Source organism: Odontesthes bonariensis, chromosome 2 (assembly GCF_027942865.1).
Source record: "Odontesthes bonariensis isolate fOdoBon6 chromosome 2, fOdoBon6.hap1, whole genome shotgun sequence".
NCBI classification, from domain to species: domain Eukaryota; kingdom Metazoa; phylum Chordata; class Actinopteri; order Atheriniformes; family Atherinopsidae; genus Odontesthes; species Odontesthes bonariensis.
Genome location: NC_134507.1, coordinates 15984900 through 16012533, shown reverse-complemented (window position 1 = coordinate 16012533; position 27634 = coordinate 15984900). Strand labels below are relative to the sequence as shown.

The 27634-nt window shown below is 41.2% G+C and overlaps 1 protein-coding gene across 2 annotated transcripts; it reads right to left on the bottom strand.

Moving 5' to 3' along the window:
- Positions 1–4941: 4941 nt before the first annotated feature.
- On the bottom strand, positions 4942–26254 carry efemp1 (EGF containing fibulin extracellular matrix protein 1). 2 transcript variants are annotated; one of them, XM_075478327.1, is made up of 11 exons: positions 26069–26254; positions 25329–25432; positions 25138–25183; positions 24679–24963; positions 12282–12404; positions 12015–12134; positions 9994–10113; positions 9734–9853; positions 8830–8956; positions 8547–8742; positions 4942–6803 (listed from the first exon to the last, which is right to left on the bottom strand). In XM_075478327.1, the coding sequence occupies exons 2-11, from the start codon at positions 25407–25409 to the stop codon at positions 6642–6644; spliced, it is 1380 nt and encodes a 459-aa protein (XP_075334442.1). In that variant the 5' UTR covers positions 25410–25432; positions 26069–26254; the 3' UTR covers positions 4942–6641. The 2 variants fall into 2 exon arrangements, with proteins under 2 accessions (XP_075334442.1, XP_075334443.1); XM_075478328.1 differs by having other exon boundaries at positions 8547–8739.
- Between the last annotated feature and the right edge of the window lie 1380 nt (positions 26255–27634).

The window sequence follows — 27634 nt, the reverse complement described above, 5'->3', positions numbered from 1 at the left end:
ATACTGAGTACTGTGGCAGGACATCAATACCCTTCTGAATAAAGAAACACTTCCATATAATTAGTTGAAGCCTAAATCATGCATTTCAACTCAGAAATATTTCCTATTTTCACCCCAATGATAAACACTTCACTGTGTTGGTTTGGTTAGAAATATCAACTTTCACCCTGTTATGAACTTGTATCATAAAAGGTAGGGCCATTTACTGTTACTGTTCTTGGGAATAATTATCATCTTTGTACATCATGTTTTCCCTTGTAATTATGTCATAATTCAAAGGCTTCCCTGGTGATCTAAAAACAGTCAGGTACGTCATCATAGAACAAACTCTTCTCTTTGGACCGGGCCTATTAATTGTCAGGATATAATTACATTCACAACACCCTGAGGGCCCGTCTCATTCAGTCATCCCAGAGTTACAGCTCCAAACTATAATTAGAGAATGTAATCACACAGGTAGGGTTCTCCAGGATTCTTTTTTTTCAGCCTTACTGAAGGCTGATTGAAAAGACATCTGAGGCTGGCTACCAGGCAGGGAGTGTTTACAGCCTGGCACGTGTTCAACAGCCACATGCAGTGGAACCAGGCAGCACACTTTACCAGCTGAGCTGACAATTTACATACACAAACTTGCACACCAGGTTGTGTGGTTCTTGAGGTCATACTGTTAGCCTTTGTAACAGTATGACCTCAAGGATTTAAGTGTAAGTCAGTCAGTCTACATATTTGGTTCCACTTGCAAAACTTAATAAAAATTAGATTTCGTACTGTATTCATTCATGGTTACCTTGCACAGCAAGTGTATTCTTGGAATAGTATGACTGTGATGAAGGTTTTGGTGGCTCTACCTCTATTCATGAAATCCGCTAATTCATCATGTCAAATACCTATTAGGCTGATGGCTTGTGTTCCCACACAGTTTAAGCTAATGAATTTAGTGAATGTCTAACTTCCCTAATCTAGCATCACCATTTGTTTTAATTTTTTTGGTTTTGAGTGCCATTGCAATTGGATGAATGGTCATAAAATGTGCTATCTATGGTCCACACAGGATGAACTGCACTCAACTTGTTGATCCCCTGGTCTTTAATGTACTTATTTATCTAACACTTTGAAGCTAACCAATCTGGCAAATGAGGACAAATTTGAGAAACAAAGCTGTTTTATCTACCCAAATTGCATTGGAAATAACTCCCCAAAAATACCCAGAAAATATGGTAAAAGCAGAGTTCTAGGACTAAAGTTTGTGTTACTTTGTGGTTAATGACACAGAAATTGGTAAATATTGAAGATATCAAAAAAATCAAAAAAAAATTTGATTTTGCAGCAACGAGCTGAAGAGGAGATGTCTGAAATGAGGGGCAGGACCAAAATTGAGAAAAGGAGGAGAAAGTTTAAATCTTTTAATCCCTTTATTGTCATGAGGAATATGTGATCACTGGCCAAAAAAACTAGATAAGCTTGGTAACATTGGAAATGGAATATCGTTTCTCCATGACATGACTGCAGGAATAAATTTTGGATCCCAACGTGTCTCTATATGGATTTCAGACTATACTGGCAAATAGAAACAGTAAACTGAGTTGCAAGAGTTATAGAGAAAGAACTGTAGTGCTTGTGTACAACAAATAGTTTAATCCTGGACATGTAATTGAGAAGGAGCATCTCTCCACTCAGATTAAGAACTGTTGGCCGAGACTTTCCATCCATGTTGTTGACATAAGAGTTCACCTGTGTTTAACTGCCAACACTGTATGCATTTACGGAGATCTCTGGAGATTTCAACACCTGTTCATCTGCCACGTGTCCAACTTTGCAACAGTTTATCAACTGATTTACATTGTTTTGTTTTTTATTTATTCATTTTTCCTCAATATTAATACTTAAATCATAGATTTTTCCATTTGGGGATCAATAAAGTATTGCTCATCTCAAAAAGAAATAATGAAAAAAGGTAAAGCTTCAGCTTATGTATTTAACAGTGAACGTTATTGTGGAACAACACGAGCAAAGTTGCATACTAAATCATCGGGAATAATCTTGTTTGTGTCATTTTTATTTTTCAAAGTCAGCAGCAATCATTTAAATGGGACTACTTAGGTCTGTAGCAGAGAATAATGTGAGTCAGTGGCTTAATTTAGTGCCACATTGCTGTTGAAGCCTCACCCTAACCTTTTGAGTCAGCAGCCCAATCTTCCTGAGTCCTGCTCTGCTGGAGGTTTTTGTTTTGTAAAGCTGTTTTCTTTTACACCCCAGTGTCGTCTACCGTTTGCTCAAAGAGAATTTTTGAGCGTTTCTCTTTGTAAAGATCCCAGAGATGTCGTTTGCGATTGTACACTATTTGTGATAAAAGTTAGCCGGCTAAGATCTTGACATTGTATTTGCATATTGAAAAGCTGATGTGCATTCATAGAATGCCCAAATACTGGGTTTAGCCTCCCATTGCCATAAAAACAGACTCAGCTCTTCGTGGCATGGATTTCACAAGATGTTGGAAAAATTCCTTAGAGATTCTGGTCCATGTGAGCATGATTGCATCACATATTTTCTTCAAATTTGTCAGCTGTACATTCATTTAGCCAATCTCTCGCTCTAATACTCCCAAAGGTGTTCTATTAGATTCAGATGACTGGGGAGGCCACGCGAATTTAGCTTTATGGCACAGTGAATTATTATGCTGGAAGTTGTTATGAGAAGATAAATTGTATCCTTAAAGGGATGCACATGGTCGATGACAGTTCTCAGACAGGCTGTGGTATTTAAACAATGACTGAAATTACTGTAAGGGAGGTGAGAAAAAAAATTCCCAACACATTACATAGCTATGGACATGGATTCACGCTGTTGACAACAACATTTTGAGCCCAGCCATCTGCGGGTTCAGCAAAAATTGCGATAGACAACTGCTTGATGTTAACAACACTCTCAGACCCTAAACAAGATGTAAAGAATAAAAGCAGTAATAAAGAGAGAACAGCTATTGCATCACAAGAATATTTCAAGGGGTGGACGACAGAGGATAACAAACATTAAACTTACTGAACTTTCTTGACTTCTTTCCTTTCTTGTGATCTTCAGCCAATAACTTGTTCTTTGATCTGTTCAATAAATCTAACAGTGATTAATGAGATGTCTAGCTATATGCATGGAGATTAAGTTAATTATCCCCAATGTTATCCTGAGTGGAATATTAATCATGAAAAAGAAATCTGAAAATGTTGCTTTTCTTAAGAGTTCCAGCACATGGTTGACTCACAGAAAAAGTGGGTGAGCGGTGTTTTCTCCTGGGGGTTGAATCATGCACGGACAGCAAAAACAGAGCTCCAATGAGCGGGGAGCTGAAGATGGGGTGAGGGGAACAATGACACATCATGTATCATCTTACACATCCCAACGCTGCTCGGACTAAAACCCCCGACAGCAGGATGATTGAGTAACAACTTACCATACAACCACTCCCATCCAATTTCACATCTAAATATGATGTGTGTGTGTGCAGGCTTCACATTTGTCCCTCAGCACACATTGACTCAACACACTACATTACTGTATCCCCTCTGGATCCCTTTAAATAAGATAGATATGATGGCTATGGCATCATGTTTGTTGCATTTATCATTGTTAATTTCAGATGAAATCATCTTCATGTTCCCCCAAAGCATGAGAGGAACAGCAGAAGACTTCGTACAGCTGCTGCTCCTTTTTTCCATTACGATGTATTTTAACATGATAAAAGTTCATCAGGTCCTTACCAGGTCATGAAATTAGGTCAACCTCAGAGGAACAACACATTATGTCTTATGCTGTGTAAGCATTTGTTTGACAAAAACTAAGCCAAAATGCACACAGTTTGTGAAAAACTAAGTACACACCATGAATCGATAGTCTGTTGAACCACCTTCACCAGCAGTAACTACACCTTTAGAAATGAGGGCTGCGAAAGGTCTCCAGTTGCACTGCTCACTTTTACCTAAATTTGATCTGTTGTACAGATGGCCTCACATTTGGGTTAGATGCTGCGTTTGTGGCAGCACAGTGGTGTGGAAAGGAACACTGTTTTCTCAAAGCAAGAAAGTACCCAGGTTTAATCTTTGTTCGGGCATTTGCATCTTCTCCCCCTGTATGTGTGGGTCGCAAAAATATGTATGATGATGCACATTTTTGTAGGGTGAGCATACATGGCAGTTCATCTTGTCTCTACCCGTAAAGGCCCAATAATGGATTGCTGACCTTTTCTGGGGCGTTCAGTGTAACATTTAACATGCCAACTGAGTCCTGTGGAGTCTAAGATGTAGCTCTTGGAATGTTTTTTTATTGTTTCTTCAAGCATTGCACGGTCAGATCTTGGAGTGAAGTTGGTGGGATGTCCATTCTTGGGAAAATTGGTAACTGTCTCAATAATTTTCTGCTTGTGAATAGTCTTTCTCACTGTTAAATGATGGACTCCAGATAGTTTGGAAATGGTATTTTAACCCCTTTCAGATTGATGGGCAGCAACTATTGCTTTTCTAAGATTAATGCTGATGTTTTTACTCTTTGGCATTGTGTTAACAGATACCTGAATGCTCCACACCAGTTAACTACAGAAATGTCAACTTTCATAGAAGTGGACACACCTGCTGATCATCAGTTATTCAACTGCATTTGATTAGCAGCACCTGGCTGCTACTTACCCTTTAAATTCCTAGGGGAACAGTCAAGAGTTTTTTTCACACGGCTTCTGCATTTTGGCTCAATAAATTACACGGTTCAATATGTTTCATGTTGTTCATATCTGATTGTATTAATCTAAAACTAAGACCTGGTAGTTGTAAAAACCCTCTGCAATGAAAGAGCTTCTACCTTGTTTTTCACCTGACTGTATGTGGATTCAGACCTTGTCTACTCTGGTGCAAGCAGCTATTCATAAGATCATTTTCAAAGACGGCAGAACAACCAATCCCCATTTCTACATCATATTTTATTCGACAATATAGCTTTTGCTCTTCAGAGTACAATTAATACAAGATACATATGAAAAAATATATATTAAATAGAAGAGAAAAAAACATTAAAGCATCTCACTGAGGAAAGTTAACAGTCTTGACAGCATGAATGATTGGTGTTACATTTTTTTTTTTGTGTTAAGACCTTAAAGGCACTATGGCATGATCACTGCTGAAACCACACAAAAAGGAATTTTAGCCAAAGCTGGGAATATCTTTCTGCACTTAAAAGAGTGGTGACAAAATGTCGGTTTTCAGTGCTGCGTGTCAACACTTAACAGTGTTTCTGCAATAAGCTAGAGCAGACACGTGGGTTCATACGAGGCAAAGCAGGTACTGAAAGGTTTCTCATTCTGCCAAAAGTCTGGTGGCATTGTATTCACACTTTAATAATCCCTTGTGTCGCACATGAACCGGCTACAAGACGAAACACTGCAATTATCTTTATCACGCAAGCCAGCCTGGTGCCAGTGTGACTTCTTGACTGGGACCGACATTAGAGGGTCCAGCTACTCCTCTGGAGAATAACTGTGGCACAAGTGAGCGCTCAATTTGCCAAGGTGTGTTATGAAAACCGTCATTTCCTGTATGTGTTCTCGAGTTCAAAGATTTCTGTTATTGCCTCTGTGACTTAAAGCTGTTGGGATGGCATCACAGAAACACATAAACAGCTCAAACACATCCACCAAACCCGAAGCTGAGGACAAGCTCTTTCTCACTCTTTCCCTTCCTCTCCCTCTGTGTTTCACACTTACATTTGCTTGCATGCAAAAACGAAGTCATTTGCGCACGCTCTCAAAGAGACACCCACTCACACCAATATCCACACACACACAAACACACAGATTTGTTACCTAGGTATGTACATGACTTTACTCCTGTGAGTGAAGTCTACGGGCCTGCTGTAAGACAAAGTTAAGCACTCTCTCAAATCACAGGCTAATTACCTCCCTACACTTTTGAACTAGTTCTGGACTTCTCTGGAAATTATTACTCATGAGGCAGTCTATACAGAAACTTGCACAAATAGCATGGCTCAGCAGCCCTTACCCCTTAACATTTGTGATTTACAAAGTGTAAATTATTCTTGTATATAAAAGCTGCTCATGCTGAGTATTTGATGTGTATATTTTATAGATTTCTCTCTCTTCTTAACAGCTGATGAACAGGCAGGTTACTGAAAACAGATCTGGTCTGAAAAGAGTGATAAATCAAGGTACAGCTGCATCCAAAATTCATCATAGTTAGTTTGTGTGTCCACTAGGCCTCTTTTCCTGAGTGCCATTGGTCTGCTCCCAATTGCTCAGGAAACTGAAACAACACCTACAAGTGAGACTGCGACAATCAGCTTCTTTCATGTGAAGGCACTTCATGAAAATCAACTCTAACGATGAAAAAAAAAAAGTCCTGTGTTAAAAGTTCAAGGCTTCCTCGTTAAGTAGCACCTTGAAAGAAAAAGATGCCCAGTGGTCACATTATAGCAAGTTGTGGTGTAACTTGAGCAAGCATATAGGAACCGCTGTGCTGCTGATTGAATCAAAGGCAGCCTATGTTATATGCATGAATTGAGTGAAAATGTAAAGTATGTCATGCTGATACAGGCATTTGCTATGTTTGCTAAACCAGACTTATGCGGGCTGCTGGGACTTGTGCTGCTCAGAAGGCGTAAGGCCCCACTATGACGGTGAGCCGCAGCAGTGAGCTGGAGCGGTAGTTCATAGTCAGATGGTGAGTGATCATCTCCAGGTCCACTATGTACTCCCTGGGCCCTGCCAATGGCTTGGTGAGCACCAGCATGGCACTCACGTTGCTGGAACGCTGCAAAAAACCCAAAAATATCAATGTGTTTCATTTTTTATTCAATTCAATCTCTGTTTAATACACTGTACTGACTTAAGGGTAACTAAAATGCCTCTACAACTGTCAAATAGTTGACATAAAATATTTTAGACATTCATGAGCCAACATTAGACGAACCCCACAAATTTTTGTTGGCAGGATGACTTTGTAGGATCTTAGGCTACATCCACACAATTTCATTTGAAATGACTCCATTGCAGGCCAGAATATTCTTGATTTTACTTAACAACAACAACAACAACTAAGTTTGCTTAATACCTCTTTCATGGTTAGCATAGGATGCTTCAAGTTTTCCTGCACTCCAACATCTAAGACCCAGTCAACACCTTTTTTCTCTCTCTTTTTTTTTAAGTCTACATTTTAGGAGTAGTAAAACACCAGAGTAATGTTCAGAGTGATGCTCCATGTTCTTGTAGATGATGTCACCCCCCGAAGAAAAAAACTAAACAAAAACAACAAGGATTCCTAACTTTTATCAAGACATGTTTTTTTGTGCTTTTTCCTCGTCTACTTCATTTAATCTGTTGATACACTGATCAGTCATAGCAATATGACAACCTGCCTAATACTGAGTAGGTCTCCCTCGTGCCAGCAAAAGATCTATGAGCAGTCAGGTTGTGAAGAAAGAACATGTGAGGGTGTCCTGGAGAATCTGGTATTGGGATGTCAGCAACAGATCCTTTGGGCCCTCCAGGCTGTGGGGTGGGGTCTTAGTGGATTGGGCTTGCTTCTCACAGATCTCATCAGATTGGTATTTTAGAACCATGGAGACCAGATTATCACCTCAGACTCTTTATGTTCTTTGAGCCCTAAAGACTTTTTTGAGCGTTCTCACCGTTGTCCTGCTGGGTGAAGCTGCTACTGTAGGGTAGTGCTGTTTCCATATCGGAGTAAAGGAGGGGGCGGCAAAAATGTTTAAGTGGGTGGGAAGTGTGAAAGTAACATAAGTGTGAATTTCAGGATGCAGGCTTTCCTTACAGAAAATTACATGATGGCTACATAAGCAGAGCCAGGGTTTAAACATGGTTGTGCTACCTCCCTGCGTCTAGATGTAGTAGCGTTTTACTGCCACTTGGGGGCAGAATCAGAAATGTGGGAAGCAATGTGAGAGTAAGAGCTGCTCTTTCTTGTGCCAGTGTTTCATTGTTGGTTCTTTAGCTTTGTTCTGCTGTGGAAAAGACAGAAGTTGAAGTGCAGCTGCTGTCTGTGCCTCTCACCTGTGCTTCTATGTTGTTTATAATTGAATAGATTATCGTCATCTTAGTGATGAAATCAGTCATTGTCAGCCCCTGCCAGCTTAAGCTGACTTTCAACCAATGCGTTTGACCTATGCATTGCATCATCTCTGAGGTCTACGTGCTGCGGGCTTTCAGTAGGGCTGGACGCAAGTCCGTCTGCACTGGTCAGACATCCAAACTCCCTAACTTTGCTGTGCTACCATAAATAAAACCTTACTCACTTTACCTGTCAGTGGTTTCAGTACACTTTCTGGACCTTTTTTTAATAGTTGCCATTTGAATTTAAAATCGTGAGTAAAAACAGATGTTACATTGACACCAACGGAGGGTCAGTGCCTACAGAAAATAAAATTGAACTGTATTAATGACACTAGAGTTTACTCAATTTTTCATGTCAAACTGGCTGCTGTTAGAAAGACATATTAGCATGCTAACCAGCTACTCAAAGATAGTGAAAACTTACCCGAAGGAAAAAATCTCCTGCCTCATTTCCAGCTTTAATCCTGAAAGTGTTGTGTGTGTTGGCGTATACGTTGGTGGCCTGAATCTGGAAGATGTCTGCTGGGACAGTTCGGTCGGCCTGGATGCTCATGTATTTGTAAACTATTGATGGTGGGAGACCCTGGCACTCAGTTTGAGACCGACAGGTACAGCGACTGCTGACACAGAACAATCAGGACAATGTTTGTGACAGGGTCCATGACACATGCAACAGTGAAACAAAAAGACTGACAACGTTTACTGACTTTTCAGAGGTCTGGGTGTAAGGCGGCTCGCAGGGGTTTCTTGGATAGCAGCGGTAGCGTCCATAATAGTTCCAGCACATTTCATCATCTTGGCAGTCATGGGTCCCTGTCTCGCACTCATTTATGTCTGGTGATTGATGTGACAGAAAGACAGATAGAAGTATTAAGCAGACGATGACAAACTAGTATCTTCTACTTAACAAAAGACACACACTTTCATGAAACACATGTCTGGGGTCTGTAACAGGGAATTTTGGAGTTGTAACTGCATTTCCACTGGCAGTGGAGATGCAGGGAGCACATGAGGGAAGCCTGCAGATGTGCAGTCGAGGGAAGCCCCTGATGCAACCCCACACAGGCCTTAATCCAGCACTTTCCATGCAGCACCATCAAAATAGACCCATCAAATGAGCCCCAAACCACAAGGCTATTTCTGGCACAGCAACCTGGATTCATCACCAAAACATCCCTCTGACACAACAAGCTAGATTCATGGCTTTCTCTATAAAGCCTGCACCTGACCGAGAAGGAGAGGAAAAAATAACAGCTCTCCCTTTGAGTGAGTGCCGAAGCTTGAAATAAATCCACTTCAAGAAACCAGCATCATGCATATAAATTCACAGAGGTGGCTTAGCGGGGCACCACAAAGTTGCTATGTTTGTGTTGCCCAACCTCGGCATTCTTTCCATGACAGTGCCAGTTGAGAGCGGCTTTCAGTCCTGCTCGAGCGGTAGAATAGTGGATGATGGCAGGAAGTTCCTCTTAACAGTGAACTTCAAAGAGAGAAGGGGAATTGCTTGGGAACTTTGTGTGTGAAAAGAGAGCAGAGGGGAAGACAAACAAAAAAATGAAGAGGAGAAATAAAACAGATTCATGGACGGAAATTCATGGAGGACTGCTGTACCTTGACACAACCTGTTTCCCTGGAGCTGATATCCTTGTGGACACTCACAGGAGTAACTTCCAGGGGTGTTAATGCACTGGAACTGACACATGTAGCTGGACAAGCTGCATTCATCGATGTCTATGCAAAACACGAACACACAAAACAAATAGCCACTATTGTATGACATCGTATACAGAGAAACATAAAAATTATTTTCTTGTGGATGCGCACAAACATGAATTTAGAATATGTAATTATGTCTGCATTTTTGTGTCCACCTTCACAGGAGACCAGGTCTGCTGCCAGCTCAAAACCCTGTTCACACTGGCAGAGGAAGGAACCAATCAGGTTGTAGCAATGATGCTGACAGGGGCTCTGCACATCACATTCATTCACATCTGGAACACAAGCAAACGCATTAAATTGTGCTTACTTATTGTTGGACTTAAAGAAGTCCTTGTCTCTTATGGGTACTTGTTCTCTGTCCTTGTAAGTCTGGTAAACTTTCCTTTGGAGTTTGACGAATCTCATTTTTCTAAACAAGCACACTGTGTAAAATAGTGTAAAAAGAAATGAAATAATAATTTTAACCCTTAATTCTTGTTGTTGGGAAAAGATTTTTATTCTGAGCTTGAACGACACCTTTATTTTAACAACATTACAACATCATATAGAGACCACTCACTGTAGTCTTAAAAATGGTTTTCAGTTACTCTTCAGTTCAGCACCATGTTGTTGGAATATGTGCAGAGAGTGCGCCGTTTTCATTGATAAATCTTTCTGTGTTACAGTGCCTCATAAACTTGGTGTCCCTGACTTAGGGGCTAAGGCAATTTGGTTGTGTTGTGTGTGATGTTTTGCCAGGTGTTTTTTTTCTTCTTCTTTTTTTTTCTTTTTAGCTTTGCACCTTTATTTGATCGAGACAGTTGAGTATAGACAGGAAAGTGGGAAGAGAGAGGGGCAGAGACATGCAGATAATGGCCCGGGCTGGTTACAGCTAGAATATCTGCCTCTGCAGAGAGGGTGCATGATGTACCAGGTGAACCACAGAGGTGACCCAGCCAAGTGTTTTGTTTTTTTGGCACTACAAAACCTTACAAGTTTCAGCTTTTATTGAAACATGATGCTGGTAAGAGATTTGAATGGCATATGTCTTTCAAAGCAACAAAACAAAAATGTTATTCATATCTCCCACAACTTTTCCTGAAGTTACGAGCAAGAAAAGTAACTGCAAATGCTTTTATTGGCACATCTATTTTCCACAGATAACCTTTGTTTTGGTTTCCAAAGTGGTTCTGAGAAGGAGGTGGAAAAACTAATAGAGCACACTTAGCTGTACACATTCAGCATAAATACACATACATGTGTTGCAGCATAGCTGGGGGCAGACATCGGTTTTGTTGGATTTCTAAATGTGCCTCAGAGATAAACAGCACAACACATACTCAATAAGTCCCTTCCAGTTCAGCAGGAGATCTTCAGTGTGGCCTCTGGTTGGATGGTTCATTTCATGATAGCTCTGATGTTCTGCACATTCAAAGCAACAGCTTGTGCACCATTAGTTTTATCAAAGTGACCCCTTCGAACATCTGCATCTAGACAAATTAGAGGCATGAAGAAAACACTTTGAATGTGTTTGGAAGCTGCACCCGAGCTAACCGCCCCTCTTTATATCTACCTGATGATGACTTATGTTCAATCAGTTGCATTTGTTGGAATTTCTGGTTGAGAAATAGTTGCAGTTTATTTCTATATTATTATGTTTAATTTATCTTTTTAGTAACAACAAGTGCACATGTGCTGATATAAACACGTCATGAGTTGATAGTAAGTTTTAAGCAAAAATTTCATCAATTTGACCAAATGAAATGCTAATTTATGTCTGTATATATGAAGGTTGGTTAACTGAGATGGGTGGTAGAGGGCAGTAATTCTCCCAGGAATGAAAACCAAAGGTACCAGTAAAATCTCGAAAGGAGAAACACAAACTCTGAATAAATAAACCATGTGGAAAGCCTGGTGCACAGAGCACAGTGGATAATGGAGACTTTTGAGGCGCTAATATTACAATTACGTGCAAGTCAAGCGATGTCAGCACTGGGTCACCAAACTTAATTTCCTTTTTTTTTTTTTAGAGAGACATGCCAAGTTTTCCACCACTCCAAATCATAAAAAAACTCCTCTGTGTTATTATGAGATGTTTTCACATTTTCTGTGTTTCCATCCATAGAGATAGGAAACAACTGGATGGAAATGTAACGACTGATATGTGAGTACGCATTGTTTTTCAGTGACTTACCAACACAGCTGTGGTTGTTGTTGGCCAACTTGTGACCTGCGTTGCACTCACAGTAGTACGAGCCCTGGGTGTTTACACATCCGTGCATGCAGTAGTGGCTGAGGGCACACTCGTCTCTGTCTGCAGGTACATGAAGACGCCGGCAGGAAGGTTTATCAGAAAAAAGCAGTTGATACAGAGAATACGACAACCTTTTCAAAGGATAGATGTCCATTTAATTCTTTGGATAAAGTGAGAGTACAGAGTGTTTTTGTGCCAGTGGCTTACCGACACAGTGGTTTCCGTTTCTCTGGTAACCCGGAGGACACTGGCACATGAAGGAGCCTCTGGTGTTGTAACACGTCTGTTCAGGGCCACAATTGTGTCTGCCTGTTGCACATTCATCTACATCTGCAACAAACATACATAAACACTGAGAGAGAGCTGCACAGAGTTAATTTCCACTGTATGCAAGAACACGTGGCAAACAAAGCAGAGCAACATGTCTAAACTACATGCACTCAGACATGTCTGAAATGCTTTCCACAGAGAGATAGATCTGTGATCACTGACACTACACCACATCACACACATAGGCATAAACACACCGGTTCATTCAGCCATTAAATAAAGAGGGCTTTTATTCAGCAGCTCTCATAGAAGGGAAACACGCAGATCATATCATCTACTGCTGCTGCGATTAGTCATGTGCCCACAGCATCTTCATCCATCAAACCAAAAGCAACAAGGTCCACATATTCACCCTCTGTCAAACTAGGCCATCACAGTACATATGATGATGAACTGCAGTTGATATGAGTATAGCTTAAAAACAGAAAGCAAGGAAATCATGCTTTTCTTTTAAGTGCAATCCACAAAGTTACCAATTCAAATCTTAAATACATGCAGAAGCCTCAAATAAATGAGCTGTGTTGAGATGAAGAGCTGATGACTGTGTGGTAACTATTAAACCTCAAACACATGACATATGAGAGAAGATTTAATGTTTATTGTTGATCCAACAAACACATTCTCGATTTTGATTTGCTCAGAGCCAGAGCTTCTTGAAAAATCTTCCTCACCATAACCCACGCACATAAACATGCCAATAGTGTATACTGTCATCCCTGAGGCCCACCAGCAGTCCTCTTGGGTGGTCTAATGCAACCCATCATAGGCAGACAGCTACTGGGCATCAGTTTAACAGGATGACAGGCAGTTATCATCGATACCACACACACAGTGAGGGAGAAGGTACTATTACTGCATTGATGTTTGGCATATAACAATAGTATGACTTCAAAAAAATATCTGCAATTGCTATGTCCTGATAACATTATTGTATAACTGCTCCTGTAGGATTTAAAAGCAACAAATACACACGAGACAAAGACTTGAACACTTAATCCAATGTGTCAAATTGATAAATCAAACTATTTAATGTAAGCACAGGAGTCTAACTTGCTGTTGCACTTAAATCTTGATCTGATATTTTCCTGGAGATGTTTCATGTGCCGTGGTCTCAGCTTAAAGGTTTCATGTTCTTCCCTAAATGCCTCAGATGCCTTATATTCAAGTCACTGAGTGCTGCTGATGAGAAACTCGCAAGATTTCCTGCGCAAGAGCTCAGGAAACAAAATGGCAAACAGAGGGTAAGTTGTATTCACTCCTTAAAGGAAAGAAAGGGAAGAAGGCTGAAATGTGCTCGACTCCATGAGAGCAAAGTGATCGGGTGAACTAAGTGCATCAGGGACAAAAGCGGGGCTTATCTAAAGGAGCACCTCTGACACAACAGGTGCGAACTGCACAAAAGGAGGAATGCACAGACGAGGCTTGTTGCTCACTGACCCGCTTAGTAAAGGATAAAGATAAAAGCAGTGTTGTTCCAAAGAAATCTGTGTTCTTATGTGGCTTAAAAGCTATCTGGGATAGTGAATCCATAAGCAAGAAGTGAGAAAACAAATCCTTGTATTTCTGCTGCATCACTTTTGGATGTTGTCCCACTTGTAACAGTTCAAAGGCTCTGTGATATGTCTGCCTCTGTTAGTGCAGCATGCAAATTTAGCCAGAAATATACCTGGTGCTCATGGCAGATTTCCTACTGTGGTTTGATATGTATCAGTGTGACAATTAAATCTTAAAATTAAGATTTTTCACATAATAGCTCTGTATGCTAGCAGACTGACATCTTTAAACTAAAAACAATTCAATCAAATGACAGCGACAAAAAAATAACAAAAACAAACTTGCTCCAATGATGTAGTCTAAACCTACAATAAGTCACACGTTAAGCCCTGAACACAGCAACAGTAGCCGTTAAAGGATAAGATCGGTTTTTTGACATTGGGCCCTTGATTTCACATTTTAACATGATGTTCTACTCACCCCTGCTTGTTGTTGGTCATTTGGAGCTGTTCCGAAGATATTCGCGAGGCGTCTGGCTGCTCTCTTGAGATATTCGGCCATGAAACGGTTTCCTATGGGCAAGCTTATACAGGCACAAACTATGTTGTTTATAATTTATTAATTACTGTACACTAGCACTGATAACGTGGAGGTGCGTCGCTTACTTAAAAAAATCCGGGTTATTGTAATTTTGATTTTTTTTGTCGTAAAGTGGGTGTTACTGACGTCCTCGTTGTGCTACTGCCACAGACAGCCCACAGACCTGCTGCCTATTTATTCATTCGGCTAAAATTCAAAATTAGTAACCCGGATTTTTTTAAGTAAGCGACGCACCTCCACGTTATCAGTGCTAGTGTAGAGTAATTAATAAATTATAAACAGCATAGTTTGTGCCTGTATAAGCTTGCCCATAGGAAACCGTTTCATGGCCGAATATCTCAAGAGAGCAGCCAGACGCCTCGCGAATATCTTCGGAACAGCTCCAAATGTTCAACAACAAGCAGGGGTGAGTAGAACATCATGTTATAATGTGAAATCAAGGGCCCAATGTCAAAAAACTGGTCTTATCCTTTAAAGGTACTGTAAACTACCAGGGCTCTTAAGTCTCATCCACTGACAATAAGACTCACACAATTCATACTTTTCAAATAGTTGCACACCTCAAAGTCTTTCTTTCATGCAAGATTTAACAACTTTTCGAATCCCTATCAGTTCTTTTTTTTCATAAGGAGCTACAAGCAACAAATTGAGCAACTTTTAGGAAACACATCTGCTATGCTGCCCACAAGAGCAAGGTCTTTCTCATGCAATAGGAACACTTCTCCCAGCCTCTACTCTGTTCTGTCAAAAGGGACAGCGGCTGTGAGCTGCTTGAACATGTGCACGGTTGTGCATATGGTGTGTAAGTAGGGTGTGGAGTGTGTGAGAAAACATTTGGGACATTCTGTCGCGAGTCGCGACCCACTTTTTTCTATCTTTTATTTTAGATGGCTATTTTGACAGATGACGCTGCGGAATTTGCAGCAAATCTGCAAAAATGCAGCAAATCTACAAAATTAGGATTTCATCAGAGCAACGGCCTTGAAATGTGTAATAGTGACAGCCAGTTGACATGTCTCTTCAGACACAATTTCAGACTCGTTTTGCTGTTCATCAACAGAAAAAAACACATCAATTAGTGCAGTTTTATTGGGAATTCAACTACATTAATATACAATATTTGTCGGCACAGAGAGCATCGGACAAGCAAGCGAGTAGAAGTAAATAGGGACTGGTACAAAGCACGGAGATACCCCCCCCACACACATACAAACAAAAACACCAAGAGCTCTAGTGGCTTCACAACCCAGAAAGTTTATAGAAGAATAAGAGGGGGGTGTGCTTGTCAGAAAAAGCATAAATGAAACCCTGTATATATGCAGCACCAACACTGTGTATGAATGTCAACAATTACTTGGACAGGAGGGAACAGTCATGAGCCAGGATCACGTCCCTGTGACTCATAAACATGCCTACTTACTGGAGGTATGTGGTGATTCATTTATACTGGAAATGCCCTGCCTTTTGGCTGTATAGTAAATTCAGACAAACACAAGTCTGACACTCCTGATTACTGATAAAACACAGTCCTGTGAGTTGATGCCACTGGGGTGCCAACAAACAGAGAGAAAAGCTGTGATGTTAATGAAATACTATGCTTTTAGTGACACTAATCTACATTTAGAAACTTCTGAAGGTGCCGTGCCAACGTGGAAACATTAATTTTCTGTTACATCTCATTAACTCTCTGTAATTTTAGTCAACAGGACAATTTCTGCAAATTCTAGCTTCAAGAGAAGATTCATTTCTATGATAAAGGCAGAGTGATTAGCTAGATTGCCAGATACAGAGCTAGATGGCATAGTTGGCCACTCCAAGGCTAAGGCCCGTTTTTGCTAACTATTTGGAATGTAATACAGTTATTGCATGCTAGAAAAGTAACTAAATGTCTCTAGATGAGAACATACTTTAATTGGCATGCTGCTATTGCTGTTATGTTACTAGCACTGCTCACATATACTGTATATGAACACAGTCAGATTCCCAACAAAGCTGCTCCCTTTCACATTTTTTCCTTGATGTTTTCAAGCAGGGCAGCTTGTCCTCAATCACTCTTATGCACTGTTCACATATGGCAGACAGGTATATCCTGCCCGGTATTATATTTCAAAGTCATAAATCAAAATAGCGTATCGATCGAAACATTGATCTGTTGCTGATATTCAAAGTTTTGGGACCTGCTAAAACATAAGAGTTTATTTGTTCATCTCTTTTATCAAAATATTTGATCATGTTAAGAGATCTCAACTAGCCAATTCGGCCATTTCCAGAGTCACGCTGCAAGTGTGGTTAAGCAACAGCACAACATTGGACATGCCACTGATGTAACCGACTACATTCTTGGACAGGATTAGCGTCAACCCATAAAAACAGTTTGACTGGATATGCAGTTAACTTTGTGCAAGCTGAGTTTGGAAGAAGATCTGAGCCAGAACTGGTCCACATGTTGCTTTAAGACTTGATGGCTACTCCTGATAGCAGCATTTACTTTGTTACCAACCAAATCCATTTGAAATGATTTTAGTGCAGCTTCTGTGGTCCAACAATAATTAAACTACCAATGCTTGAGGTTCTAGCTACCTGAGAGACTATGCGGATTACCGAACACTGTAGGGGACATGATCTCATATCCTGATGATGATCAAGTAAGGTGTGTTACAACGGCATGTTCTAGAAAGAAGTAAATGCACATGGCTAACTGGAAGTTGTTCTAATGAAGAGTGCATTTCCTTTGAAATTCTGTATGCGGAAAAGTGAGAGTCATCTTCCCACTCCTTCAAAAAAGCTTGGAGAGCTCTAAATAAAAGCATATGTGCTGAATGCAATCCAAAGGTTCATTCACAGGAATATCTTGTTGAATGCTACTTTGTCACTAAACCTTCAGGAAGCTGCCAATACAAATTTACACAAACATTTGTGTGCGAGCGTGAGCATGTGGATGGGTGAGGTGGATAAAAAAGTATCCCACATTATCCCTCTTAGGCCTGTTTACGTCCCCACAGTTTCAAGTGCTTATAGTTTACACAAGAAAACAAGAACAAGCCCTCAAGAGTGATGAAGTGTTGCGTGTGGGGAAAAGTGACTCTTTTCTCTGAGGTCGGATTTTTTCACAATTTATTCAACATCACTTACAAGTTCCTTCCAAGTGTGAGCCTGCTGAAACATCACAGACACAGATAAGGGTGTCCAGCAGAAGATGTGGAAGGAAAGAATGAGGAGAGAGGGTGGAGGCTTTTTTTTTTTTTTTTTAAACAAAAAAATACTTTTGAAGATTTGAAGTTAGATTTATGGCCGTGTGTGCTTGTGTGATGTCAGAGTTAAAAAACTCCTTGCTTTTCAAGGAGATTAATTCTAAATGCCTTGTGGGAGCAGGGGGAGTAACGGGAATGGCGGCAGCTCAAAGAATGTGAGCGTGTGTGTATGGATGAGTGGGTGTGTGTGTATGCATCAGAGGTCCTGTTTGAGGTGCTCATTAAATGGCCTTTCTGCAGAGCTGCTAATGTTTTACAGACTGGGGTGATACACTGTAAAGGGGTGCGTGTTTCGTGTGCGAGTTTTAGAGAAAGAAAAAGAACATGTGTCCAAAACGGGGACTAAAAAATCATTTGGCCTGAATACAGAACAATGTGTTATTTGCCTCAGATTTATACTGACATGATAGGACTTGTTGTAATTATCACTTGAGAGTATTAAGTCTTGTTTTCACTGAACCACTGCAACGGAAAGCAGGAGCTGTTCCAAAGAACAGTTGGAGCCATCCTGCTGCTGTTGGACAGCGTCTCTGTTTCCTTCTGATTATTGGATAATTCAATCTTTGGGAAAGCAGGGGGCAAGACTTACGATGTTAATAACCCATAAAATTTCACAACATCAAATTTATCAGCGTGTCATACATCATCCCCTGAGCGCCTGGTTTTGCTTAGCCTCAAACACCTTAATACCAACCCGTGCTGCACTGCAAGTTGTTTCATTCGTGCATAATGTCTCTCTGCAATGCAGTGTGAAATGCAGCTATGGCTGGCTCAAACACAAGCGCAGGTCAAATGGCAGCGTTTCCTTTTCAAAGCGAGTCCAAACCTTAGGCAGTTGAGAAATCAAAGAATTCAAATCTTATATACCATCCATATTAGGGCATGAAACATTTCCAAGCTCCAAGATTCCCCTCTCATCCCTCTCACTGTTGACGAGGAGCAGCGGCTGTGGACGTGCTAACATTTTCCAACTTATTTGCGAGTTTGCTCCACACTCTTCAAAAGGCCTGGCAGAGTATCGAGGTTATGGAAAATCAGTCCAATGTGCCCGTTACGTTCATGACTTATATCAGTTCTGCATGCTGCTCTGAACATGTCCAGAGAAGGAAATGCAAAGCAACTCTTCTCTTAGTCAACGTGTGGAAGATCAGTCTCACTACCCTCCTGACATGGCAGTAGCCAGGCTGCAGCCACTGACAGCCAAAGAATAAAAGCTGCAAAACACAAACACTGAAGACAAAAAAAACAACAACTGAATGATAACGTAAAAAGGAGAAAAAGTGTGAGAAACACGGAACATCCAATTGCATGTGAGTATCACCCAGTTGAGTGAGAAACAATGATTTATAGCAGCTCTGCACTCCCTTCCATCATGAGGTAAACGGAAAGATCAACACATGTAAGCACATCAGAGAAGGAAGCAGCTGGTCGCTGGATGGCACCGACCTCAGGGAGAATAATAACAACAACATTAAGCACTTACAGCGAGGAGGCACGGCAAAGCTGCTTCCCTCCCGCTCCTCTCTGCTTTTGTTAATGTGATGGCAGCAAGGAGCCAGTGGCAAACCGCAAGCAATAACGGCAAACTGTGCAGCAGCTCTGCAACGGCCAAAAGAAGGGCTGCCTGCATGAAGGTCTGATTATATTAGCAGAGACTACTTTAGTCCTCTCTGGCAGCACAACAGAGCCGATAACATACTGTCACTGTAGCACACAGGATCGCTGGAAGTATCTACACAAAATTAATTTCTGGATTGCTAATTGGCTTTCAAAGATAAAATAACTACATTTAAGAGCATAAAGTGGAGTCTGTTAGCAACTAGAAACCTACACTGTCAAGTTTTCTGGCAAAGTTTGACATTCTCAACAATGTTGATCTAGGACAACTGAAATACTTGGACGCAAATCAAGTGAACCCCGCAATTAATTCAAATTTAACAGAGACGAAATGCTCTTACATTTTCTTGTTTTTTTTTGTTTTTTTCCATGATGAATTCAATGTTTTTAGCAGGTAACAGCTCTGGACTGCAGGCAGACCAGTTTAGCACCGTGCTTGTTTTACTACCGAGTCATGCTGTTGTTAAAACGTGCCGAAATGCAAGCTGGGATTGTCTTGCTGAAATGAGCTAAATCTTCAAAGATGTCTGGACGTCAGAATAAGTTGCTTTAACAGAACTGTTATTATTGTTTATTATCATTACCTATTCTACGTGCACTAATGCAACTATCAAGCCAGATGATCCTCTTTTACCTGGAGGATACAGCTTCCATAATTTCTTCTAAGAAAAAAAACAAAAACAAATTCTTATCTAGATTTGTTAGATCATGTCACACTGTACTTTTGTCCATCTGAAATGAGCTCAACCCAGGGGAAAATAGCAACATTTCTGGATCCTGTTTATGTATGTTTTTTCTTTGCATGGGGGGGGTTAACTTGGATTTGTAGATGCAGGGATTAATGTTTTCACAGTGGTTTCAGAAGTGTTCCTGAGCCCATGCAGTGATTTCCATGACAGAATCGAATCTATTTTTAATGCAGCACCGCCTGAGAGCCGAAGATTACTGCCATTTAATACTAGTTACCCTTGTCTCGTGCATACAAATTCTAAGAATCTCTCAGTAATATCATGTACTGTACTAGACGAATTACCCAAACTGTCTGAAAATTTAAATAAAATATTCTTAACTTTAAATTGTTGAACCAATTTACTCACAGAATAATGAAACCATCTTTAGCTCTCTGGTATGCCCGTTATATACTTGATCATTTTACAGATATGTTGTGTGTGTGCTTTTTTTTAAATTACATTCATTTTGTAGTCTTTTGTTGCCCCATCCCAGTGGTGTGCTGGCATCAAATGTAAGAAAACCTACATCAAAATTCTCAGTTGGAACATAGAATAAGTTTACGATTAATATGTTTTCAATGATGTGCAAATAATTTAATTTAGCTTTTTCAAAGCACGCAAACATTTTGTGGAAACAGGGTTGTTACATATTCCCTTTAACTGACTTAAATCCAGCCAGTTCTCTGATATAAGATGCTACATGGGGTAGTTCCTTTAATGAATCTTTAACTTTACAGACGTTCTTGGGCGGAGTGATGTTTCGAACTAACAACTCATCACTTGTTAAAAATCGATGAATACTAGCAACTACCAGACAAATCCTAATCAGCCAGCAGACCAACGTTACTAACCCCAGAGAAGTTGACACTGGTTGTTACAGCTGCAGTGCAAAAGGTGCAATGAACCGGACAATAAAATGACAGGGCATCATGCTGATGTAGGACGGTGCAAATCATCAGTCTGAGGCCAGGTGGAAGAGAGCAGCTTAGACTCTAATACTTCGATTCAACGGGAACAAAGGAGTACCTCCGGTGCCTTTTTATTTAAGTAACTGCAAACAAAGTGGGTCAGATGTCATTAAACAAATGCTGTGGGTTTGATCCTGCGTCTTTTTGCCAACCAACAAAATTGCTGCAGCAAGTTTTAATTTGTCGTCCGGTGTTTCCTGAAGCAACATTTTCTAAATCCTCGTTGCTTATCTTTGATGGAAGCTTGGGAGAAACAAATACACTCGAGATAACATCTGAAGGAATTTCCTGAAAGACGACAACGATTTTCTGTGTGTCCACACATTTTGTACAATGTTTTGTGGGTTAGCAAAGACTTGCGGCTGGAGTTTGTTTCATTAAATGGAAATGTCAGGAGGAGACAGCAACAAGTGGGACTGTTAGGAATTAGCTGTAAAGGTCAAATCATGAAGCGTGCTGGCAGTTTCAAGTTGAGCTTTGCAACCACTGGGTTCCGTCTGCTCGTTCTGCTCTCTGCATTCCTGCTCCTCGCAGATCGATCCGATGCTTATCTGTCAAGGTGGTGAGTAATTCCTACCATCACAAAAGATGGGAGCAAACGGAAAAAACAACCACCACTGACATTCCAGAGATATTCCTCCCAAGTGCATTACATCTGCGTGGAAAAATGTTATTGCATGCGCTCTGCCCTATTCAGAAAAGTACACAAGTTTTCTGTCACACACGGCTTAACGGCTTTAATAGAACATATTTAGGAAAGATTTCCATCCACTGCAGGTAAGGAGCGTCCAGACCGAGCTGAAACTAGTCATACATGTCGGTGGTAATGTGGTCGACGTGACCTTAAGAAACCAGACAGGTAAACAGGAGCGGCATGTTCCTTCATGTCCAATACTGCAACGCATGAGTATCTAATTATGAGATAAAAAAATAAATAGGCTGCAGGAGGTACGTAAACTCAAGACACGTGAGGAAAAAAAACAGAACCCACAGAGTGCAAAACATGGCATGATTAATTAGCTATGGCAAACAATAAAGGCATAAAGTCAGTTCAAGTACAGTTGGGCAAGATTTATTCAAATGTGAGCTCTCTGACGGAGAAACACAAAATAAGGACTTTCCAGTTTTACTTATTTGTTTTTAATCAGATTTGCTGACGGACACACAACTTCTGATGAACAACCTTCATTTCTCTGAGGAAGTGATCTCACCTCGGCACACAACAAGCCACTTGTTGCATCGCTGGGTGCCGAACACACCAAATGCGTGTATGGTTGAAGGGAGGGTGGAGGTCATGGAAATGCGAGGCATCAAAGCTGTCACGCATGCAGCAAAGGTTCACAGTCCCTCTGTTTGGCTGGAGTAAGGTGCCTACGTCCACTTTGGCCCTTTGTCATGACAACGCCACACACTTAGGCTTCTGTTCACACTCAGAGCCAAAGGGCTTTATTGCTTATTTACAAAAAATGAGAATGAGGAATGAGAATTGAAGCTGCAATCAAAAGAACATCATCAAGTTGAAGTGTGTTGTATTTTTTGCGGTTTGTTTGGCTTCTGGTCAGCATAAAGAAAAGTGAGCTTAAGAGGAGCTCTTTTGTTTTAGAAGCTATTTTTTTTTTTTCAACAATTTAATTTGTTCTGTGGAAAGTTGGCTTAAATTTTTTTTTTTTTGCCGCACATTCAGCTGATCTTTCTACTATTTGCCACACACTCAGCAGTAAGTCACCAAAACAACTCAGCAGCTGCACAACCAATGACGTTGGTGCAACCTGGCTCGGTCAGTGCTCCGGCACTTCTGTGGTTTACTCAGTCAGTGTCAGACTTTCATCCTCCCCTTTGCCCTACCTGACTCTGCACTCCAGGTTTCCGCCACAGAGTGGTGAGTTAGCATAGAAGGATCCTGATGTAAGCGCTATTTGATACACTGAGGTTTCCCTCTATTGAGAGTTAATGGGAATTCCTTTGCTAGGAAGATACGTAGCTGTGCAGAAAAAGCACTATGATATGAAAAAAAAAAGAAGATAATCCTGTGTCCAAGAACAATTGGCTCATTGTAGCGAGTTAAAAGTCATGACACAGAAACCAGAGACTGATGTAAACAAAGATTATATCACTCTCCAGCATGAATATAAGCCCACATAACAGCAAGAGACGCCTTCCGGTTTAAACTGCGGTCGTTTCAAAGCAATAACACTGACAGCAACAGCCTATCTTTGTTTAGCCCATGCACTGAAACAGCACACCAGTGAACAAGAATTACACTCATGCCAGCCCGCTTAAGTGGTTACTTTAACTGATATGCTGCCATGTTTTACACTCCAATAAAACCTAATTGGGTTCCAATTCAGAGAAACACATAAAGCACCTCACACATATCGTTGCCCCAGGTGTAAAATCAAATTTGTTACTTTCACTGGAGCTCTGTGACCGCAAACCTCACCAAGCCACACAGCCACTCACCACATGCCTCTGCCTTTTGGCAAGAGGAGATCCTAACCGCTGAACACATGTACTGAAATGCACTTTGCCTTACTTTACATTCAAAGAGCTACACCCCACAGGTCTCACAGACACCAACACAGATGAGGTTATGTGATATCAGAGACTCCCTCTCTCAGATGCCACTGTGGACCTATGGCACAAAGCAGCAGTGTGTGTGTGCGTGTGTGTGTGTGCGTCTTAGTGAAACAAAGAATGAATCTTTACACCACACCCCATTTGAGAGGATCAAAGAGTCTCGCTTAAACACAAGATCACACCCACACTGTGTTTATGCACCTCCCGAGATCCCAACCTCATAGAGGCCCAGGGAATATCTACTGTAGGTGTAAAGGTAATATGTGAGCACTGAGCTTGTCCCAGTGTTACAAAATCTGCTTGATTTTTTTTTTCCCCCTTAAGCGAAGCACTTCAACACCCAAAAAAAGAAGAATTTTAGACAGAAGCTGAACTCTGGCCAAAAACATCATGCTGCAAGCAACCAAAGAGTTTAGAAAACATGACATCACAGTGAGAAAGACGGAGAAGCTTGCAACACATCTGGCAGCTATGCATAGTTTCGCTGTTGATGACTGTCAAACAGATGGATGAACGGTTCACCTCTGGAGCTTTGCTTATTGAGGCTCGAAAGTCGTTAGCGAGTAATTATCAAATACCTACATAGCTCTGCTAGAGACACATTTTTCTAGGCAACGGCACTGCATCTGGAAAGCTCCAACAAGGCATTACATTCGGGAGGAAAAAAAACAAAAAACCTCGGCCAACAATTCTGTCAGTATGTTGCGGTACACAGCAGTCAGGAGTCAAACTGCATCCATGTTTTTACGGCGTAATCTGTCTCATTAAGGCCAGACTTTTAATATACTGTGAGAAGAAGTAAAAACTGTTCTCAGGGAGACAATGTGGGAGCCATCTATACGGCACCTTTTATTGATATTTCATGGGCACACCTCTGGCTGCTTGGTTCTCTCTTGACAGCCCTTTCTGAGAAACCATGTTTTCACACAATGTAAAGCAGTGAAGAATGAAAAATTCATTTTTTTTTCATGCATTTTCTATCATCTTAAATCAGTGCAGAAAAAGTAATTGTTGGTCTCTGTGTTGCTGAACCTACCTCTGCAGAGGTTCTGCTCATCAGCAGTGAAACCCAGTGCACAGCGAATGGTCTGGCTGGTCTGGGAGCCCCTGTACACGCCTGAAAGCACCTGTGTGAGCTGAGTTTGGCTCGGCTGGACGACCGGGGCTTGGGGTACCGGATCAGGTAGTGGCGACTGCTCTCCCTCCTCTTTGGTAATATAGATGACAGCACTCTTGGGCAGGCAGAGGTAGCCACCAAAGTGGTTGACACACTGCATCCCTCCTTTACAGGCATCATCTAATAGTGTACATTCGTCAATGTCTGACACACACACACACACAAAAAAAAAAAAACAGGATGACAGAGAGATGAGAAGGAATTAGATATGGCGTTTTATGTACTTGACAGGTTTATGTGGATAAAAAAAATGAATTAAGTTCACCATAACAAATGAGAAACAAGAGAATCAAACTAATCATGAGGTGGCAGTCTCACCTCTGCACTGCTCTCTGACTTTGTCATACTTGTATCCCTCTGTGCACTGTGAAGGACACATAACGAAACGCATTTTCGTGTAAGAGCATGTTACAATACAACATAAACTCCCCATTAGAAAGGTATTCAACACCGCGAACGTGCCGGGTTGTGCAAGATAAAAGACCAACTGATAGAAATCGCTCACTCACTGTGTAGGAGACGGGCTCCTCGGTCTCCTGCGAGAGAGCCTGTGAGAAAACCGCACAAAGACACATGCAGATCCCCAGCATGTCGGCCAAACGTCGGTGAAGCACTGTTAACGAGATTCAGAGGGACTGAGTGGATAGAGCGTGCAAGATCATTTTCTGCTTGACAAGCCTACAAGTTTTAATACCAGTTATTACATCACTGATGGCATTGCTTAACGAGTCCCAACATCTCCCGCTGCTGGCGTGATGTTTATGTTGGCACCGCTCCAGGTAAATCTGCGACTTGAACTGAGTGAAGTGTTTTTCTGCTGTTTTCTTCCAAGAGGATAAGTGCGCATTACGCGTACAGATCGTGCGTAAACATGTCCTCTTGTGCCAATCAATGTCAAGATTTTATATATAAGATTTTTATATATATATATATAGAAAAAGTGAATCACCCATGTGGACCCAATGACAAAATCCCGCACGTGAACAACACGTTTAACTGAACAAGCACTCTCATCACATATCAACACTGCGTGTTTTCTTGGAGTTTGCCTGCGTTGGTGACACTTGTTACTGGACAACCTCTCAGAAACAAGCGAAAATAGAAACAAGTGTGTCAGTGGATTTTTTTTCCTTTTTTTAGTCTTAATTCTGTTTACCTTTAAGGCTATTTCTCAAATTGGTTTCACTGTTCATGAAGGAGAGCGCTGTGTGCATCTGCTTTGTCGTCCCGTGGCGCTTTGGCGACTTACCTGTGATTGCCTGCGTTAATCAAACTCTCCCGGCGAGCTGACGAAAACGTCCCCGGTCTCTGTCGCCGCAAAAAAAAAGAAACGTGCACGAAGCAGGCTGACTTTTACCGTGTGAACGGTGCAGTGGTTGTTGGATGTTTGACGGAGAGCAAGCCTGTGATGAACATGCGGTTAGTAGCTACAGTATGACATGGGGGGGGGGGGGGGGGGGGGTGGAGGGGGCGGTTTACCGGGCAGGTTGAGCTCCGGGGGTTTCTCTCTCCGGGGTACTGTAATCCATCCACAGGATACAGTGGCTCCCTCTACAGACTGACGAACAGTGAGGAGGGAAGGGTAATAGACGAGAACATCGTGTTATTTGCGATTCTGCACGCGCAAACTAATAAGAGTAAAATAGATTTTCGGCACTCTGAAAATCCCAAAGTACCCAATCAAGTTACCTACGTATTTCCTTAAGTACATTATTCAGGATTATACTTGTAGTGGCCAGCTCGATTTTTGTAGTATTTTATTCTGGATGAGCCCGCGTTTACCTTCACTTTTGTCACATTCAGAACCCCCATCCTGAGACTTCGATGTGAAGCCTTCATCAAGTATGTTCTGTAAGTGTCAGCAGCAGGTGCCATCTTCAATCATGTGTTGAAGACCTCTGTCAGCGACCACTACATTAGCCTCCAATACATTTCACGGTGTTTACAAGATGCTTACGCTTAAGGAACATCTGCCGGAATTGGCAAGGCTTACTGTATTTCTCATGGGTGAAGAGACTGCAAGTGCTTCCATGTTTGTGTGTGTGTGTGCGCGCGCGCGCCAGCAGCTTGCTGATATAAATGGTTTGTAAGACTTGGCACCACCTCCATGACCATCTGACCTCTCCCCAGACGACGTGGACAAGATAGCAGGTGGATTCTGGATGAAGCGATATACTTTAATGCGAGTGTTCAACTTGTAATCACTAACTAAGCTTGTAATCCTGTCGCATATCGTCTGAACTGGCCAACACAGACTGTATGAGGCCTGTGAACAAACTACAGAGTGTATAAGTATGTAGTCGTGTGGGAAAGTAAGTTCACACTCTTTCCTTGATAAGGCTATATGTAGCTGGGCATTACAGTTCTTAAAGGATGTCTGAATAAAAACAACAATAACTAAATACTCAAGGTGTTGCAATGATCCAATCAAAACCCAGACCTCAATCTGAATGAAATGCTGTGGTGGGACTAGCAGAAAGCAGAGCATGCCCAAATGACTGCAAAACTTAATGAAATGAAGCAATGAAACCTAGTTTTCCACACTTCTTCTGCATTTTGGCTTCATTTTTGTTAAATAATGTCACAGTGCAATGTGTCATATGTTGTTTTCATCTGAGGTTGTCTTTCAATCATCTTAAGATTGGGTGAAGACCAGGTTAATTTATTATGTCCTGAAAACCTTGGACTTGAAAAAAAAAAGATACAGCCTACCTTCTTTTACACATTAAAGTATCTGCACAAATATGGATGATCGAAAAAAAATAAAAATAAATCAATGTGCAAAATGCTTTACTCTTCACTTAAAGTTTATTTT

Bases quoted from the DNA above. Each gene is read 5' to 3' on its own strand.
- efemp1 (XM_075478327.1), bottom strand. From the start codon at position 25,409: ATGCTGGGGATCTGCATGTGTCTTTGTGCGGTTTTCTCACAGGCTCTC. The intron at 25,184-25,328 runs GTGAGTGAGCGA...TGTCCTTCACAG, and splicing joins AGGAGCCCGTCTCCTACACA to TGCACAGAGGGATACAAGTA. The intron at 8,743-8,829 runs GTCAGTAAACGT...GTTCTGTGTCAG, and splicing joins TACACCCAGACCTCTGAAAA to CAGTCGCTGTACCTGTCGGT.